General features: G+C 49.9%; 2 protein-coding genes across 4 annotated transcripts in view; one reads left to right on the top strand and one right to left on the bottom strand.

Moving 5' to 3' along the window:
* Nucleotides 1-16,869, bottom strand: part of MYL6 (myosin light chain 6) — a 37,384-nt gene that overhangs the window by 3,544 nt on the left and 16,971 nt on the right. The gene's annotated exons all lie outside the window — the stretch shown is intronic.
* On the top strand, nucleotides 23-16,529 carry RNF41 (ring finger protein 41). Of its 3 annotated transcripts, XR_014846340.1 has the most exons (8): nucleotides 23-166; nucleotides 4,425-4,566; nucleotides 9,520-9,632; nucleotides 10,717-10,988; nucleotides 12,550-12,685; nucleotides 13,302-13,405; nucleotides 15,262-16,013; nucleotides 16,091-16,529. XR_014846340.1 is itself a non-coding variant. In XM_085041114.1 (7 exons), the coding sequence occupies exons 3-7, from the start codon at nucleotides 9,543-9,545 to the stop codon at nucleotides 15,611-15,613; spliced, it is 954 nt and encodes a 317-aa protein (XP_084897240.1). In that variant the 5' UTR covers nucleotides 23-162; nucleotides 4,425-4,566; nucleotides 9,520-9,542; the 3' UTR covers nucleotides 15,614-16,529. The 3 variants fall into 3 exon arrangements, 2 of the variants coding, with proteins under 2 accessions (XP_084897240.1, XP_084897238.1); XM_085041114.1 differs by having other exon boundaries at nucleotides 23-162; nucleotides 15,262-16,529; XM_085041112.1 differs by having other exon boundaries at nucleotides 15,262-16,529.

Genomic DNA, 16,869 nt, shown 5'->3' with positions numbered 1-16,869 from the left:
GGGCAGAGCGGCACTTCCGGCGCGGCACTTCCGGCGCGGCGGGCCGGGCGGGGGCACCGGGAGGAGGCCGCGGCTGCCCTCAGCCCCGAGCGGCCCCGAGCGGCCCCGAGCGGCCCCGAGCGGCCCCGAGCGGCCCCGAGCGGCCCGGGCACGGCGGCCGCGGTACGTGGGGCCGCGGGGGATGCGCGGAGGAGGCTCGGGCGGTGTTGGGCTCCGGTAGCACCGGCAGAGCGGGGCGCGGTCGGGGGAAGCGGCGGCGGCGGTTCGGGGAGCGGGGAGGCCTGGCGCGGTTGGAGCGGAGCTGGGGAGGTGTGAGGAGCCCCGTGAGAGCCCCGGGGGTGCCGGGGGAGGAGCGCCGGCCTGGTGTCGGTGCAGCCCGGAGGGTCTCGGTGAGCACCGGGAACGGAGAAACCGAGCGAAAAACGGCTCCCCCGGGGCAGCGGCGGGGCTTCGTACCGGGGGATGGGGAGGGAAAACCGGGAGAGGAACCGGTGGGGAATTGAGCGGAGAACGGGCGGGAGGATTCGGGGAAAAATCCTGAGGAATTTGGGGAAAAATGGAAAAATCCTGAGGAGTTTTGGGGGAAAATCCTGAGGAATTTGGGGGAGAAACGCGGAGGATTCAGGGGATAATCCTGAGGAATGTGGGGAAAAAAATTGGAAGGGATTTGGGGAGAATTGGGAGAAATTTGGAGAACAATTTGAGGGAATTTGGGGCCAAATCTCGAAGGAATGTGGGAACAATCCAGAAGATTTCGGGGAAAAATTCGGAGGAATTTTGGGGGAAAATCCTAGGGAATGTGGGAGGAAAAAAATCGGGAGGAATTTGGGGAACACTCTTAAAGGAACGTGGGAACAATCCGGAGGAATTTTGGGACAAATCTCGAAGGAATGTGGGAAAAATCCGAAATAATTTGAGGAACAATTGGAAGGAATTTGGGGAGAAATTCGGAGGAATTTGGGAAACACTCTCACAGGAATGTGGGAACGATCCAGAAGAATTTGGGGAAAAATCCGGAGGAATTTGGGGGAAGAATTTGGAGGAATTTGGGGACAAATCTCGAAGGAAGTTGAGGAACAATCCGAAATAATTTGGGGACCAATTTGAGGGAATTTGGGGGAAAATCTCAAAGGAATGTGGGAAAAATCCAAAAGAATTTGAGGAACAATTCGAAGGAATTTGGGGGAAAAATTCGGAGGAATTTGGGGCCAAATCTCGAAGGAATGTGGGAACGACCCAGAAGAATTTGGGGAGCAATTTGAGGGAATTTGGGGACCAATTTTAGAGGAATGTGGGAATGATCCAAAGGAATTTGGGGAATGTGGGAAGCACAGAGCCCGGCTGGGTTTGGGAAGAGCAGGAAAGAGGAATTCCCTCATTTTCCAGAGAAATTCCAGTTTTTTTTTGATGGAATTTCAAGTGATAAATGTAAAAATATCCCAAAATCCAGCGGAGGGATTCTGGAATTACAGCAAATCCCAAATCCCACCCGGGGAGGATTCCTGGGTTGGTTTTTCCCTCATTTCCACCCCCGGGAGCAAATCCAAAAATAGATTTTCCCACTCTGGATTCCCTGGATTTGCATCAGGAGGAATTTCGGGGATATTTAGGGGAATTTTTAGGGATTTTTAGAGGAATTTTCAGGGATTTTTAGGGGAATTTTTAGGGATTTTAAAGGGAATTTTCGGGGATTTTTAGGGGAATTTTCAGGGATTTTTAGGGGGATTTTTCAGGGATTTTAATGGGAATTTTCAGGGATTTTTAAGGGAATTTTCGGGGATTTTTAGAGGAATTTTCGGAGATTTTTAGAGGAATTTCCCAGGGATTTTAAGGGGAATTTTCAGGGATTTTTAGGGGAATTTTCAGGGATTTTTAGGGGAATTTTCAGGGATTTTTAGGGGAATTTTCAGGGAATTTTCAGAGATTCTAGGGGAATTATCAGGGCTTTTTAGAGGAATTTTTAGAGGGAATTTTCAGGGATTTTTGTAGGATTTTCCAGGGATTTTTAGCAGGTTTGAAGCTCTGCAGAGATCCCTGTGATCCCTGGGAATGGGGCTGGAATTCCCAAAGCTCAGACTTTGAATCCATGAGTCCCCAGGGCTGGTTTGGGGCTCCCTGGTTCTTCCCAAAAATTCCCAAAAAATCCCAAAAAAATCCCAAAAAATCCCAAAAAATCCCAAAAAATCCCAAAAGCAGAGGCAGGGGGATTCCTCTGTGGGCTGGGAAGCTGCAGTGGGAATTCTCTGCTCACCCAGGTGGGAATTGCCTCTTCCAGGAGCTCAGAGGTTTCTCCAGAGCTTCTCCAGGAAATCAGAGCCTTGGGGAGGCCCTGGGGGAGGTCAGGCTGTCCTTCCTTGGTTTTCTTGGGTTTAGATTCTTCTTGTTCCTCATTTTTCCTGGTTTTATATTCCTCCCCATCCTTGTTTTCCTTGTTTTTATATTCCTTCTCATCCTCATTTTCCCTATTTTTATATTTTTCCTATCCTCATTTTGCCTATTTTTATTTCCTCCCACTTCCCTCCCATCCTCATTTTCCTTGTTTTTATTTTCCTTCCCATCCTCATTTTCCCTGTTTTTGTGTTTCTCCCCATCCTCATTTTTCGATTTCATATTTCTCCCACTTCCTCTCCATCCTCATTTTCCCTGGTTTTATATTTTTCCCATCCTCATTTTCCCTATTTTTATTTTCCTCCCACTTCCTCCTCATCCTCGTTTTCCTTTTATATATTTCTCCTCATCCTCATTTTCCCTGTTTTTATGTTTCTCCACTTCCTCTCCATCCTCATTTTCCCTGTTTTTATGTTTCTCTCTGTTCTCATTTTCCATTTTTATATTTTTCCCACTTTCTCCTCATCCTCATTTTCCCTATTTTTATGTTTCTCCCCATCCTCAATTTTCGATTTTATATTTCTCCCACTTCCTCTCCATTCTCATTTTCCCTGTCTTTATATTTCTCCACTTCCTTCTCATCCTCATTTTCCTTGTTTTTATATTCTTCCCATCCTCATTTTCCCTGTTTTTACGTTTCTCTCCATTCTCATTTTCTGTTTTGATATTCCTCTCACTTCCTCCTCATCCTCATTTTCCCTTTTTTAATATTTCTCTCCATTTTCCCTGGTTTTGTATTTCTCCTCATCCTCATTTTCTGTTTTTATATTCCTCCCACTTCCTCCCCATTCTCATTTCCTCTTTTTTATATTCATCCCATGTCCTCCCCATCCTCATTTTCCCTTTTTTATATTTCTCTCCATCATTTTCCCTGTTTTTATATTTCTCCACTTCCTCTCCATCCTAATTTTCCTTGTTTTTATATTCCTTCTTATCCTCATTTCCTGTTTTTATATTCCTTCTCATCCTCATTTTCCCTGTTTTTATGTTCCTCCCCATTCTCATTTTTCTTTTTGGTATTCCTCCCACTTCTTCCTCATCCTCATTTCCCCTTTTTTTGTATTTCTCTCCATCATTTTCCCTGTTTTTACATTTGTCCACTTCTCTCCATCCTATCCTCATTTCCTGGTTTTATATTCTTCCCCATCCTCATTATCCCTCTTTTTATATTTCTCTTCATCCTCATTTTCCCTGTTTTTGTGTTTCTCCCCATCCTCATTTTTTGATTTTGATATTCCTCCCACTTTCTCCCCATCCTCATTTTCCCTGTCTTTGTATTTCTCCTCATCCTCATTTTCCGTTTTTATTTTCCTCCTCATCCTGATTTTCCCTGTTTTTTTATTTATCCCTATCCTTGTTTTCCCTGTTTTTGTGTTTCTCTCACTTCCTCCCCATTCTCATTTCCCTGTTTTTATGTTTCTCTCCATCCTTATTTTCTTTTTTTGTATTTCTCCCATTTCCTCCTCACCCTCATTTCCTGTTTTTATTCCTCCCCATCCTCATTTTCCCTCTTTTTATTTCTCCCCATCCTCATTTTCCCCGTTTTTACATTTCTCCACTTCCTCTCCATCCTCATTTTCCCTGTTTTCCTATTCATTCATATCCTCATTTTCCCTGTTATGTTTCTCTCCATCCTCATTTTCCATTTTTATATTTCTCCCACTTCCTCCCCACCCTCATTTTCCCTGTTTTTATATTTTCCCCATTCTTATTTTCCCTGTTTTTCATTCCTCCCCATCCTCATTTCCCCTTTTTTTATATTTCTCTCCATCCTCATTTTCCCTGTTTTTATATTCCTTCCCATCCTCATTTCCTGTTTTTATATTCCTTCCCATCCTCATTTCCTGTTTTTTATTCCTTCCCATCCTCATTTTCCATTTTTATATTTTTCCCACTTCCTCCTCACCTTCATTTCCTGTTTTTATTCCTCCCCATCCTGATTTTCCCTGTTTTTATATTTTTCCCATCCTCATTTTCCCTGTTTTTATTCCTCCCCACCCTCATTCCCTGGTTTTTTTTGTGTCTCCTGGGATCAGATCCTGCAGGACCTCGTGGCTGAGCCCTCGAGGAGCAGCGTGGGGAGAGCAGAGGGAAAAATGGAAATTTGGGAGAGATTCCCTGCCCAGAGTGGAGCCAGCCCAGCCCTGCGCCGTTCCAGGAGGAATTCTGCCTCGGGAGGTAAATCCTCATCATCCCTCAGCCCTTCCCTTCCCTGAAATCCTCAGTTTAATCCTTCTTCCCAAAGTTTTTCCATGGGTTTGATCATTCCTCCAATCTCCTGGAAAACCTTTGGAATAAATCAATATCCACGGGGGAATTGCGAGATTTTCGCTGAATTCCAGAGGTTTTGTATCCTGAATTTCACACAGAATTCCTGGTTTTGTATCCTGAATTTCACACAGAATTCCAGAGGTTTTATATCCTGAATTTCACACAGAATTCCTGGTTTTATATCCTGAATTTCACACAGAATTCCAGAGGTTTAATATCCTGAATTTCACACAGAATTCCTGGTTTTTATATCCTGAATTTCACACAGAATTCCTGGTTTTATACCCTGAATTTCACACAGAATTCCTGGTTTTATATCCTGAATTTCTCACAGAATTCCTGGTTTTATATCCTGAATTTCACACAGAATTCCTGGTTTTATATCCTGAATTTCACACAGAATTCCTGGTTTTGTATCCTGAATTTCACACAGAATTCCTGGTTTAATATCCTGAATTTCACTCAGAATTCCTGGTTTAATATCCTGAATTTCCCGCAGAATTCCTGATTTAATATCCTGAATTTCACACAGAATTCCAGAGGTTTAATATCCTGAATTTCCCACAGAATTCCTGTTTTTGTATCCTGAATTTCACACAGAATTCCTGGTTTAATATCCTGAATGTCACTCAGAATTCCTGGTTTAATATCCTGAATTTCACACAGAATTCCTGGTTTTATATCCTGAATTTCACACAGAATTCCAGAGGTTTAATATCCTGAATTTCACACAGAATTCCTGGTTTAATATCCTGAATTTCACACAGAATTCCTGGTTTAGTATCCTGAATTTCCCACAGAATTCCTGGTTTTATATCCTGAATTTCTCACAGAATTCCTGGTTTTATATCCTGAATTTCACACAGAATTCCTGGTTTAGTATCCTGAATTTCCCACAGAATTCCAGAGGTTTTATATCCTGAATTTCTCACAGAATTCCTGGTTTTATATCCTGAATTTCACTCAGAGCTGGGAATTCCCACTGGGAAATGTTAGGTGAATCCCAAACCTTGGTGATCCCAAACCCCCCTGGATGAATCCACAATCCTGGAATGACATCCTAAAAGCTGCAGCCAGAATTTTAGGGTGAAATCCATCCCTGGGCTGCTCTTCCCATGACTGTTTTTTTGGGATGTGGCAGCTGGAATGGTTTTTGTGAGAGCCCAAATCCCCCAAATCCTGCTCCACATCCCAAATTCTGCCCCACATCCCAAATCCTGCCCCACATCCCAAATCCTGCCCCACATCCCAAATCCAGCCCCATATCCCCAAATCCAGCCCCATATCCCAAATCCTGCCCCATTCCCAGTGGGAATGATCCACTGCAGAGCAAAACAGAGACTTTTCCTTCTCAGATCCCAACAAGTGGGAAGAATTTTCCAATCTCTGACCCCAAAACGTGTGGAATTAGCTGGAACTGGAATGTTTTCCTTTTGGGATGGAGAGGTCTGAGGTGGGAATTGGGAATTGGGAACGCAGGACTGAGGGGATTCCCTGTTCCCGAGGATTCCCGTGGGGATTCCTTCACCTCTGGAATGTTTTCCGAGGGATTTAAAGGTGTTTTGTGGGAATATCTGTGAGGTTTCCTTCCCAGTGCTGGATTTGGGACATTCCCAGTCATCCCCAGTTCCTGCTGACCTTTGGGGTTCTCAGGAATCTCTTCAGGGATCCCAAAATGCTTCCCAGATTTAGGAATGTTCCTGCAGAGTGTGGTGTTTGTCCTTCCCCAGCTCCCCATGGATGTTTTTCCTCCCTTTATGATTCCAGAATGTTCTTTTCTCCCCATTTTCTGTTGGATCCCAATTCCTGCCTGGGCAAAAAAACTTCCTCTGATTTCCAAAACTCTTGGATTTTTATGGATTTTTATGGATATTTTTGTTCCTTTGGTGAATTTTCCTCCCTGGACATGAATAAAGTCCAGCAGATCCACACTGGAGGAAAAACCTTTATGGGAAAGTCTGTTGGATTTTGGATTTTCTGGATGCTTTTGGCTTTTAATTATCAATTAACAACTCCCCATTTCCATGGATTTTTTCCAGCATGGACCAAAATTCCGTGGATTAGAGTCAATCATCCCCAAAATTTCTGCTTGAAACGTTTGGGAGCAACACCTCCCACCCAAAAAAGCTTTTTTTAGGTGTGGGAAGGGTGAATCCATCGGGTTTTGTTCCTGCTGAGGGGAAAAAAAAGGGTTTGGAGAAGGAATTTTTTGAATTCCTGTCCCATTTTTCCAACACAATGATGGAATGGTGACCTTAAAGGAATTATGAGGGAAAATCCAGGATTCTCCTCAGCTGGGTGAACCCAAATCCAGAGTTTTCCTGAGTTTTTTTGGGATCATCCCGGTGGCATTTCCCAAAATTGCTTCCTGGGATGTCAGGAGTGACATTCCAGCTGGGATCTTTGTTTTTGGAGGGCTGGGAAGGTCATTAGGGAGGGTTAATTAGGGTTAATGAGGCGCAGGCAGAACTGGTTTGGGGCTTCTGCTCCTCTCCTGTTATTCCTGGGGGAGAATCCTGAGTGGGGCAGGGAAAAATCCACAAAAAATCCAAATTCACGTGGGAATTCGTGGGATTTGGGGTCCTTAATCCTGCGACCTGAAAATCCCAGGTGCCAGAGTTCCATCCTTTGGGGTTTCTGTGGGATTTCTGTGGGATTTCCATGGGGTTTCTGTGGGATTTCCATGGGATATCCCAGCCCTTCCCAGGATAAATCCCAGCAGGGATTAGGGAGCACAGCAGGGAAAGGCTTGGATTTGGGAATTCCCATGGGATTCTTCTTCATCCCGAAGAAAAGGAGGAATCTTTTCAGGGGAATCTTTTCACTCCACAATTCCCTGGAGGAAGGTAGGAGCCAGGGAGGGGTCAGGATCTGTTCCCAGGGAACAGCAGGATGAGAGGAAATGACCTCAAATTACTCCAGGAGAGGTTCAGGTTGGACATCAGGAGGGATTTTTCCATGGAAAAAAGTTGTCAGGCTTTGGAATTTCCCAAGGAGGTTTGGAATCTCCACTCCTGGAGGTGTCTGGAGAACTCCTGGGAGAGCTGGGGGAATTCATGCTGGAGAAAAGGAGACTTTGAAGAAAGGAATTTGTCATTTTTTGGGGGGAAATTGTAGTTACAGCCAGGCAGGGATCAACCTCTTCTCCCATAAAACAACAGGACAGGGGGGAATTTGTAGTTTTTTGGGGGAATTTTGGGGGAATTTGTGGGTTTTGGGGGAGTTGGTAGTTTTTTTGGGGGGAATTTGTAGTTTTTTGGGGTTAAATTGTAGTTGTAACCAGGCAGAAAACAACAGGATGAGGAAATTACCTCAAATTACACCAGGAGAGGTTCAGGTTGGACATCAGGAGGAATTTTTCCATGGAAAAAAGGTTGTCAGGCTTTGGAATTGCCCAGGGATGTTTGGAGTCTTCACTCCTGGAGGTTTCCAGGGAATTCCTGGCTGTGGCACTCAGGGCTGGATGGTCTGGGAGGGCTTTTCCAGGGATTTTGGGATTCCCCAGGGATTCTGCCAGAATCCCCTCATAGCTCCAGAGCCTGGGGCTGTGTCCAGGTGTCTTCACCCCCCTCCTGCCCCACCTGGCTCCGACTCACCTTGGGATTTGGGGTGGGAATTCTCTTATCATTGGGATTTGGGGTGAGGATCGTTAGGATTTGGGGTGGGGACTCCGTTATCGTTGGGATTTGGGGTGGTGACTCCATTATCATTGGGATTTGGGGTGGCAATTCCATTATTTTGGGATTTGGGGTGAGGATTGTTAGGATTTGAGGTGGGGATTCCATTATCATTGGGATTTGGGGTAGGGACTCCAGTATCATTGGGATTTGGGGTGGGAATTACATTATTGTCGGGATTTGGGGTGGGGACTCCGTTATCATCGGGATTTGGGGTGGGAATTCCATTATCATTGGGATTTGGGGTGAGGATCATGTGGATTTGGGGCGGGGACTCCATTATTGTTGGGATTTGGGGTGGGAATTCCACTGTCGTTGTGATTTGGGGTGAGGATCGTTAGTATTTGGGGTGGGAACTCAGTTATCCTTGGGATTTGGGGTGGGGACTCTGTCGCCGCCTTTGATGCCGTGAGAGTGGCAGGGAGTGGCCCAGGGACAGCAACTGCCGGGCAGAGCTCAAGGCCACCCCTGGGAGAGTGGCAGGGGCTGGGGATGGGAATTCCCCGGGAATTCCACCCTTGGAATGTTTCCCTTTCCTTGGAATGTTTCTCTTTCCGAGCCCGGGACTGGCCAGGCTCCTGCTGCATAGTCCCTGTCACACATCCCAACCTCTGCAAACCCAAAAAACCACCCCAAAAACCACCCCAAATCACAGAATGCTTCCCTTTCCTTGGAATGCTTCCAATGGAATGCTCTGGCCACACCAGGAGCAGTCTCTGTCACACATCCCCACCTCAGCAAACCCAAAAAACCACCCCAAATCATGCAAACCCAAAAAACCACCCCAAAACCACCCCAAATTGTGGAAACCCAAAAAACCACCCCAAAACCCACTCCAAATCATGAAATGCTTCGGTTTCTTTGGAATGTTTCCCTTTCTGAGCCTGAGGCTAGCAGGGCTCAATCCCTATCACACATCCCCACCTCTGCAAACCCAAAAAACCACCCCAAATCATGCAAACCCAGAAAACCACCCCAAATCAAACCCCCAACACCCCCAAGCGGGAAATTCCCTCCAGAATTGGGAATATTGGCGTGAGCAGCACTGGGAACATCACTGACCCCACAGTGGCCTAGACCCCTTTCCGCCACATTTTGGGAGCAGGAATTTGGGAACCCCAGGGCTGGGATGTGTCCAGAATTCCCGGGATTTTCCAGCTCCCTGATCCCGTGTCACTCGCAGGGTTCTGGCGCCGGTGACGAGCGATGGGGTATGATGTAGCTCGATTCCAGGGGGACGTTGACGAGGACCTGATCTGCCCCATCTGCAGCGGGGTCCTGGAGGAGCCGGTGCAGGTGAGGCTCACCTGGCTGCCGGGAGGATCCGGGGTGGTTGTGGGGTTGGGGATATCGGGATCGGGCATGGCGGGAGCTCTGGGGGTTCTGGGAGTCTTTCCCAAAGTCTGGGAAAGTTGTGGGTTCTTTCCCGAGTTCTGGGTTCCTTCCTGAGTTCTGGGTTCTTTCCCAAACTCTGGGAAGGTTCTGGGTTCTTTCCTGATTTCTTGGTTCTTTCCCGATTTCTTGGTTCTTTCCCAAGTTCTGCGTTCTTTCCGAAACTCTGGGAAAGTTCTAGGTTCCTTCCTGAGTTCTGGGTTCTTTCCCAAACTCTGGGAAGGTTTTGGGTTCTTTCCCAAATTCTGGGAAGGTTCTGGGTTCTTTCCCAAATTCTGGGAAGGTTCTGAGTTCTTTCCCAAATTCTGGGAAGCTTCTGGGTCTTGCCCAAACCCTGGGAAGGTTCTGGGTTGTTTCCAAGTTCTGGGTTCTTTCCCAAGTTATGGGAAAGTTCTGGGTTCTTTCTTGAGTTCTGGGTTCTTTTCTGAACTCTGGGAAAGTTCTGGCTTCTTTCCCAAATTCTAGGCTTTTTCCTGAACTCTGGGAAAGTTCTGGCTTCTTTTCCTGAGTTCTGTGTTCTTTCCCAAACCCTGGGAAAGTTCTGGGTTCTTTCCCGAGTTCTGGGAAAGTTTGGGTTCTTTCCCGAGTTCTGGGTTCTTTCCCAAGTTCTGGGTTCTTTTCTGAGTTCTGGGTTCTTTCCCAATCTCTGGGAAAATTCTGGGTTGTTTCCCAAACTCCAGCAAAGTTCTGGCTTCTTTCCCAAACTCTGGGTTCTTTCCCAAACTCTGGGTTCTTTTCTGAGTTCTGGGTTCTTTCCCAAACTCTGGGTTCTTTCCCAAACTCTGGAAAAGTTCTGGCTTCTTTTCCAAGTCCTGGGCTCTTTCCACCTGGGCAAAACAGACCAAACCAGTGTGAAAGCTACAAACCCAGAAAAGAAAATAGACCAAACCAGTGTGAAGGCCACAAACCCAGAAAACCAAAAATAGCCAAAACCAGCCCAGAACAGCTCCACAGAGGATCCCACAGCCCTTCCCTGCCCTCCCCGCAGGCGCCGCACTGCGAGCACGCCTTCTGCAATGCCTGCATCACGCAGTGGTTCTCGCAGCAGCAGACGTGTCCCGTGGACCGCAGCGTGGTGACGGTGGCTCACCTGCGCCCGGTGCCGCGGATCATGCGGAACATGCTGTCCAAGCTGCAGATCACCTGCGACAACGCCGTGTTCGGCTGCACGGCTGTCGTGCGCCTCGACAACCTCATGGCTCACCTCAACGACTGCGAGCACAACCCCAAGCGGCCCGTCACCTGCGAGCAGGGCTGCGGGTGAGGGGGGTGCAGGGTGGGGATGGGGTGGGGATGGGATGGGCATGAGATGGGGACAGGCACAGGGTGGGCATGGGGTGGGGTTGGGGACAGGGTGGGGACAGGATAGGGATGGGCATGGGATGGGCATGGGATGGGGACAGGATAGGGATGGGCATAGGAAGGGCCTGGGAAGGGCCCTGGGATGGGCATGGGATGGTCACAGGATGGGGCCAGGCACTGGGTTGGCATGGGATGGCCACAGGCACTGGGTGGGAATGGGGTGGGGACAGGATGGGCACAGGGTGGGGACAGGCACTGGGTGGGCATAGGATGGGGATGGGATGGGGACAGGATAAGGATGGGCATGGGATGGGAATGGGATAAGAACAGGGAGAACCCTTACTCAGGATGGACCTGAGATGGGCATGGGGAGGACATGGGATGGGGACAGAATGGGGATGGGCATGGGAAGAGCCCCAGGACGGACATGGGATGGGGATGGGCACAGGAAGAGCCCTGGGATGGTCACAGGATGGGGACAGGCACTGGGTGGGTGTGGGATGGGGACAGGATAGGGATGGGCATGGGATGGGCACAGGCCAAGGAAGGGCCCTGGGATGGCCATAGGATGGGCATGGGATGGGCACAGAATGGGCCAAGGGATGGGCATGGGATGGGCACAGGGATGGCTCTGGGATGGGCACAAGAAGGGCCATAGGCTGGACACAGGATTGGCCCTGGGTTGGGCACTGGATGGGCTACAGGATGGGCACAGGAAGGGCCCTGGGATGGACACAGAAAAAGGCCAGGGGTTCAGGGAAGGAGCCTGAGATTGGGATCTCCCAGGGTTTGAAGGCCAAACTCCTGCAGGGAAGGGTTGGGAAGGATTTTTAAGTGAACCTTGTTTTGTCTTGAGCTCCCTCAGCTCAGCTCCCTTGGGTGATGGAGCTTTTGGGGTGTTCCCAGAGCCATTCCAGCTCCCAGGATGAGCCTGGGATGGAGATCTCACAGGGTTTGAAGTCCAAAGTCCTTCAGGGAAAGGGCTGGGAAGGATTTTTAACTCTGTCTCTGTGCTGAGGCTCCTTCAGTGCCGTGTCCAGTTCTGTCCCTCACAGCCACACAGAGAGTGACCAGAGCTGGGGAAGGGCTGGAGCAGCAGGAGAAGGGTCTGGAGAGCTCCTGAGGGAGCTGAGGTGGTTCAGCCTGGAGAAAAGGAGACTCAGGAGGGACTTTGTAACTCTCCACAATTCCCTGACGTGAAGGTGGGGTCAGATCTGCTCCCAGGGAGTAACAGGACAAGAGGGAACAGCCTCAAACTGTACCAGGAGAGGTTGAGGTTGGACATGAGGAGGAATTTTTCCATGGAAAGGGTGGTCAGGTGTCAGAACTACCCAGGGAGGTGATGGAAGAGGGAAAATCTCCATCCCAAAGTGGTGCTTTATTCCCAAAGTTCTCCCCAGTCTGGCACAGCAGGGCTTTCCCACATCCCTCAGAGGTGACAGCACTGAGCTGGATCAGCCCTGGAAGGTGGAATTCCTCCTCATTTTGGGGGTTCTGTGTCTTTTTTTGCTCCTGGCAGCTTGGAAATGCCCAAAGATGAGCTGCCCAGCCACAACTGCATCAAGCACCTGCGCTCGGTGGTGCAGCAGCAGCAGACCAGGATTGCTGAGCTGGAGAAAACCTCAGCTGAGCACAAACACCAGCTGGCCGAGCAGGTGGGGCTGGGAATGTCAGGATGGGGCTGGGGAGGGGTGAGTTTGGGGGTTTGGATATCAAAATCCTGAAAAAATGGGGAAAAAAAAAGGTTGGGGAGAGGTGTGGGTTGAGTGTGGCTCTGCTGAGCTGGGCTGAGCCTTACTGGAGCTCCAGAAATGCCAGGATTGTGCCAGGATGGGGCTGGGAAGGATCAGTTTTGGGTTCTTGGGCACCAAAATCCCAAAAAAAGGGGGAAAAAAGGTTGGGGAGAGGTGTGGGCTGAGCATGGCTCTTCAGGGCCACACTGGAGGCTCCAGAAATGCCAGGATTGTGCCAGGATTGAGCTGGGAAGGATCAGTTTTGGGTTCTTGGGCACCAAAATCACAAAAAAAGGGGGAAAAAAGGTTGGGGAGAGGCTTGGGTTGAGTGTGGCTCTGCAGAGCTGGGCTGAGCTTTACTGGAGGCTGCAGAAATGCCAGGATGGGGCTGGGAAGGATCAGTTTTGGGTTCCTGGGCACCAAAATCCCAAAAAAAAGGGGGAAAAAAGGCTGTGGGGCGGCATAGGCTCTGCCGAGGTCTCCTGCTTTTCCCATTTTTCCCATTTCTCCCATTTTTCCCATTTCCCAACCCTGGCAGAAAAGGGACATCCAGCTGCTCAAGGCCTACATGAGGGCAATCCGCAGCGTCAACCCCAACCTGCAGAACCTGGAGGAGACCATCGAGTACAACGAGATCCTGGAGTGAGTGCTGGGAGCACTGGGAACACTGGGAATCCTCCTGGTGCTGCTGGGGGAAGGAGTTTGGGGAAGCCTGGAGGGGTTGGAAGGAGTTTGGGATGGAAAGTGAGGAGTGGGAAGGAGTTTGGGATGGAAAGTGAGGAGTGGGAAGGAGTTTGGGATGGAAAGTGAGAAGTGGGAAGGAGAGTTTGGGATGGAAAAGGAGGAGTGGGAAGGAATTTGGGATGGAAAATGAGGAGTAGGAAGGAATTTGGGATGGAAAGTGAGGAGTGGGAAGGAATTTGGGATGGAAAGTGAGGAGTGGGAAGGAATTTGGGATGGAAAATGAAGAGTGGGAAGGAGTTTGGGATGGAAAATGAGGAGTGGGAAGGAGAGTTTGGGATGGGAAATGAGGAGTGGGAAGAAAGACACAATGGGATCAGAGCAGGGATTTTCCTGGGGACACAATGGGTTCAGAGCAAGGATTTTCCTGCCCAGGAAGCTGCAGATTCCTTCCTCCCAGGGAGGAAATCCGGAGGAAGCAGCTCCACACTCGCCCTCCCTCCAGGGACATCCCTCTTTGTGTGTCCCCAGATGGGTGACCCCCAGCAATTCCCCCATCCCACCCCAAACTGCTGACCCTGACCCTCTCTGTGCCCCCAGACAACTTCACAATCCCCTCCCTGACCTTTCTGTGTCCCATTTAGACAATTCCACCCCAAACCCCATTCCTGACCCTCTCTATGACCTGATTTAAATAATCCCACCCCAAACCCCTGATCCTCTCTCTGACCCCCAAGTGGGTGACTCCCAGCAATTCCATCTTCCCACCCCAAACCCCTGACCCTCTCTATGTCCCAATTAGACAATCCCATCCCAAACCTCTGACCCACTCTATGACCCAATCAGACAATTCCAGCCCAAAATCCCACACCTCTGACCCTTTCTATGACCTAATTAGACAATCTCACCCAAAATCCTGACCCTGACCCTCTCTATATTCCAATTAGACAATCCCATCCCAAACCCCACACCTCTGACCCTTTCTATGTCCCCCCAGCTGGGTGACCCCAACAATTCAACAATTCCACCCCAAAACCCCCATCCTTGACTCTCTCTATGTTCCAATTATCTAAATAATTCCACCCCAAACCCTACACTCCAAGCCCTCTGTGGTTGACCCCCAAGAATTCCACAATCCCACACCCCTGACCCTTTCTATGACCCAATTAGACAATCCCACCCCAAAATCCTGACCCTGACCCTCTCTGTGCCCCCCAGGTGGGTGAACCTCAACAATTCCATAATTCTACCCCAAACCCCTGACCCTTTCTATATTCCAATTAGACAATCCCACCCCAAATCCCACACCCCTGACCCACTCTATGACCCGATTGGACCATCCCACCCCAAAATCCTGACCCCCTCTACCCCCCCAGATGGATGACCATCAACAGCTCCACAATCCCACCCCAAATCCCACACCCCTGACCCACTCTATGACCCGATTAGACCATCCCACCTGAAATCCCACACCTCTCACCCACTCTATATTCCAATTAGACAATCCCACCCCAAAATCCTGACCTACTCTATGACCCAATTAGACCATCCCACCCCAAAATCCTGACCTACTCTATGACCCAATTAGACCATCCCACCCCAAAATCCTGACCTACTCTATGACCCAATTAGACCATCCCACCCCAAACCCCTGACCCTGACCCTCTCTATATTCCAGTTAGACAATCCCACCTGAAATCCCACACCCCTGACCCACTCTATATTCCAATTAGACAATCCCACCCCAAAATCCTGACCCACTCTATGACCCAATCAGACCATCCCACCCCAAACCCCTGACCCTCTGTGCCCCCCAGGTGGGTGAACTCCCTCCAGCCGGCGCGGGTGACGCGCTGGGGCGGCATGATCTCCACGCCGGACGCCGTGCTGCAGGCGGTCATCAAGCGCTCGCTGGTGGAGAGCGGCTGCCCGGCGTCCATCACCAACGAGCTCATCGAGAACGCCCACGAGCGCAACTGGCCGCAGGGCCTGGCCACGCTGGAGACCCGCCAGATGAACCGGCGCTACTACGAGAACTATGTGGCCAAACGCATCCCCGGCAAGCAGGCGGTGGTGGTGATGGCCTGTGAGAACCAGCACATGGGCGAGGACATGGTGCTGGAGCCGGGGCTCGTCATGATCTTCGCGCACGGCGTGGAGGAGATCTGAGCAAACCCGGGGGGGATTTGGGGTTCGGAGCCGTTTGGGACCGCGGGGATGCTCCAGGGACAGATTTTAGGGCGCTGAGCCCTTGTGGTTTCTCTCTCAGCCGGACCTGTTTGGAACCCCCAGGGTTGTGGTTTCTCCCTGTGCCCAGCTTGGCTCTCCCTGAAAAATCCCAAATTTTTAAGTAGGGAGGGAGGGAGTGGTGGCTCCACACTGCCAGACCCCCCGGGGTCCCCCAAATCCCCAGGACCAGCTCCTCGCCCCTCTGGAATTCCCACCTCGCTCTCAGTGTCCCCAAACGGTGTCACCAACCCCGGAGTGAGGCGTCCTTGGCCTTGGGGACACCCTGTGCCCCACCTTGCTCTCAGTGTCCCCAAACGGTGTCACCAACCCTGGAGCGAGGGTCCTTGGCCCTGGGGACACCCTGTGCCCCACCTCGCTCTCAGTGTCCCCAAACGGTGTCACCAACCCTGGAGCGAGGGTCCTTGGCCCTGGGGACACCCTGTGCCCCTCGCTCCGTGCATGCCCTGCTCCCTGCCCCGGGAGCAGCCGGATCCCCCCAGCCATCTCCCCCTCCTCCCGGTCCTGCTCTGCTCTCTCCACCCTCGGTGTTCCTTTTCCAGACACTCGTGATTGTGGTTCTGGTTGTTTTTTCTTTTTTGTACTTTTTTTTTTCTTTTTTTTTTTAAACCTTTTCTCATTTTTATTCCCTCTTTTATCTGATTTTCCAAGTACCGTGGGCAGGCTCCTCTGGCCTGGGTCCGTGGGACTCATTGGGAATTTAATTTATTTGCATTTATTTTGTTGGAATTTTTTTTTTTTTTTTTTTTACCATCGTTTCTCCTCCGGTGTCGATCCCGGCAGATCCGGCGGGAGGCAGGGATTGAAGTGATCAATAAACAGAATTCTGGTTGCTTTATCCCTGCCTTGGAGGCCTCCAGCACCCCAAAATCCCCCACCACGGGGGGCTCAGTCCTGGGGTACAAACGGGTGGGTTTGGGGGTTCTCCCCATCCTGGGGGGATCCAGGGATTGATAAATGTCACTTCATGATGCTGTGGATTCCCCAGGAGGGAATGGGGGTGGCCGAGGGGGATCCCCCTGCCCTGAAACCCCCAAATGTGCTCACCAAAAGGGATGAACCGTCCCCTAAAACAGCCAGAACCGGAGTGGTGTCTGCTCCTCCTGCCCTTAAAAAATCCGGGATTAGAGGGAGGTCCCTGCTGTCCCCACCCCAAAAAGAGCCAGGACTGGGGGGTC

The sequence above is a fragment of the Lichenostomus cassidix genome, chromosome 29 (genome assembly GCF_008360975.1).
Source record: "Lichenostomus cassidix isolate B80296 chromosome 29, HeHo_3.0, whole genome shotgun sequence".
Classification (NCBI taxonomy): domain Eukaryota; kingdom Metazoa; phylum Chordata; class Aves; order Passeriformes; family Meliphagidae; genus Lichenostomus; species Lichenostomus cassidix.
The sequence above is the reverse complement of the archived record's forward strand: the minus strand, read 5'-3'. Positions and strand labels throughout refer to the sequence as shown.